Below are 2493 nucleotides of genomic sequence, written 5' to 3' on the forward strand. Positions count from 1 at the left end.
TCCACGATTCCTGCACGATCTCGTGCACGTACTAGTTCTAGTTCTCGTGCACGATTCATCACCAGGGCTGATCTGGAGAGATTAGGTCACGTGTCGTGGGAGAACGGTGGTTTCAGCGTCCAATTCGATATCATCGTGTCCAAGGAGAGTTCCACTGAGTACGTCCCTGGCCGGAACCGTGATCGCATGCCGGTGCCGCCGCCGGATATCCTCCATGATCTCGGCCAGCTCCTCTCCTCGGGAGAAGGGGCGGACGTGACGTTCGAGGTCGGCGGTGAGATCTTCGCCGCACACAGGTGTGTCCTTGCCGCTCGTTCCTCCGTCTTCAGGGCGGAGCTTCTGGGTCCAATGAAGGAGAGCACATCAATGTGCATGCAGATAGAGGACATGGAGCCAAAAATATTTCAGGCATTGCTTCATTTTATCTACACCGATTCGGTGCCTGAGATCGACGATGCTGACGCAGTGGGGATGGTCCAGCATTTGCTTGTCGCCGCGGACAGGTACAGCCTCAAGAGACTGAAGTTGACCTGCGAAGACAAACTATGCAGTTACATCAACACTAGCACAGTGGCCACTACAGTGGCACTCGCCGAGCAACATGCTTGTCCTGCACTCAAGGAGGAATGCTTCAGATTCCTCGAGTCCTGTAACAATAGCATGCTGGATCTGATCACACGGAGTTCTGACTTTGAGCATCTAGCAAGAAGTTGCCCGTCTATTATGAAGGAGCTTATTCCCAAACTTGCTCGCAAACCCCCTTGTGTAAAAAAATATAGCAACATGTAACTAGCTATATTATTGAGGAAATTGCCAAAGTCCACATTTAGTGATCAACTGCTGTCGACGAGGATGCGCATGATGGCCAAAGAATGTACTGGACTGGTAGTACTGCTATCTTTTTGCTTGGTCATGGTGCACAGCGCACCTTTTTATTTAATGCTTGAGTATTACTATGGAGTCATTGATTATTTGAATTATCAAATTTTACGGTGTGCTGCCAACGAACTAGGTATCATCGAGTTTGCAGCTCATACATTATTATTGAACTACATGACACAATTGGATCCCAAGGTGGTTAGTTACTTCTGTTGCTTAAAGCTTTGTGTCTATATCATTCTTCTATGTGTCATGCTTTCAGCTAGCATACATTGTTCGTCTGTAATGAATTCTACACAAGAAGAAGACGTCATACATTGTTTGTCTGTAATGAATTCGGCAAAAGAAGAAGAAAATTCCATTTATTCGACTATCTTTGTTGTACTAATTGCTCTTCCAAAAAGATCCAAGCTTGAAATCTATCACCGATATGAAGCAGGTACTATGATGTTATGCATTTTGTGGAGCTTCTGGCTGAAGTTCTTGCTAGTACCGAAGACTCAACGTGATCCTCCACATGCCAGACATATTAAAGTATAAGTCGTGAATTTGTATTAATTATTGGGTGGAAAATCAGAAGATAGATAAATAGCAGAGTTAAGGATTCAATCTAATTGAACCTTCATCTCCCCAATCAAAAACCCATTTTGCGATGTCAATTCTATTAGACGAAAAAGGGTTTCCCCCCGCTTTGTATTCCAAAGCAACCAACCGATACATCCAAGGATAGGTGCTGGGGCGGAAGCAGCACAGTCACACCCAAAAGAAACGAAAGAGAAACAACAAGAGAAAAGAATGCTAACAACGGCGGATCGACGGAAACGAAGAAGCTTCACGACCACTGCGCCCACCGAAGATCTCCCACCAAGCTCCAAGGCTTCGAAGCACCGGTACCAATCAGCACCTCCAAGAAGGACCGCGACGAAGACGACGCTGCTGCCAAGGGTTTCCCCCGGTACACGACGAGGCGAGAGGAAAGGTCGCCCCCGACGCCCTCCAGGAAGGTCCGACGGCACCCACCGGCGTCGCCGCGTCGGGGTCGGACAGGCCGACAGGGGTTTCCCCCGATCCCAACCTTCACCTCAGGTGCTCCAGAGCCTGCCACCAAACCGACCACCATCTTGCGCCACCATGGTCAAGAAGCCTCCACGCCGTCTCACCACGGCACCACGAGGTGAGGTCTGCACAACAAGGGATAGGAGCCGGGACTAGGGGCCGCAGCACCGTCGGCACGCGGGAGGGCACAACCTCCACCGTCAACGACGGTAGCCGACCGGACACACTAGCAGGAGCCTACCAGGCCCGTGTGCCCACAGGCCCGGCCGGGAACTCCATTCCGGACAGCTCCCGCCATCGCGCTGCAGCAGGCATGCCATCGGCATCGCCGCCCCCCATCCGAGCCGCTCATCCTCCTCACCACACAGACGACGACGAAGCCACGCCAGGGACCGGCCCGCTAGGACCCAGATGGGGCCGGGAGGGCCCAGATCTGGGCCGGGGATGCGCCGCCGGCCACCGCACGCCACCACTCCGTCCTGCTGCCAAGGGCAGCACCGCCACCGCGCCTACCGCCGGCGACCGCTGCCGGGTCACCGGGCCGCCGCCCAGCCGAGC

The 2493-nt window shown here is 52.8% G+C and overlaps 1 protein-coding gene across 1 annotated transcript in view; it reads left to right on the forward strand.

Annotated features, from left to right (window-relative positions):
• LOC123067156 (uncharacterized) overlaps positions 1-789 on the forward strand; it is a 4995-nt gene extending 4206 nt beyond the window's left edge. The window contains exon 2 of the mRNA XM_044490076.1: positions 36-789. Within this exon, the coding sequence (XP_044346011.1) occupies positions 36-789 (754 nt within the window). The remainder of the gene's footprint in view (positions 1-35) is intronic.
• Positions 790-2493: the final 1704 nt, after the last annotated feature.

The sequence above is a fragment of the Triticum aestivum genome, chromosome 3B, assembly GCF_018294505.1.
Source record: "Triticum aestivum cultivar Chinese Spring chromosome 3B, IWGSC CS RefSeq v2.1, whole genome shotgun sequence".
Taxonomy (NCBI): domain Eukaryota; kingdom Viridiplantae; phylum Streptophyta; class Magnoliopsida; order Poales; family Poaceae; genus Triticum; species Triticum aestivum.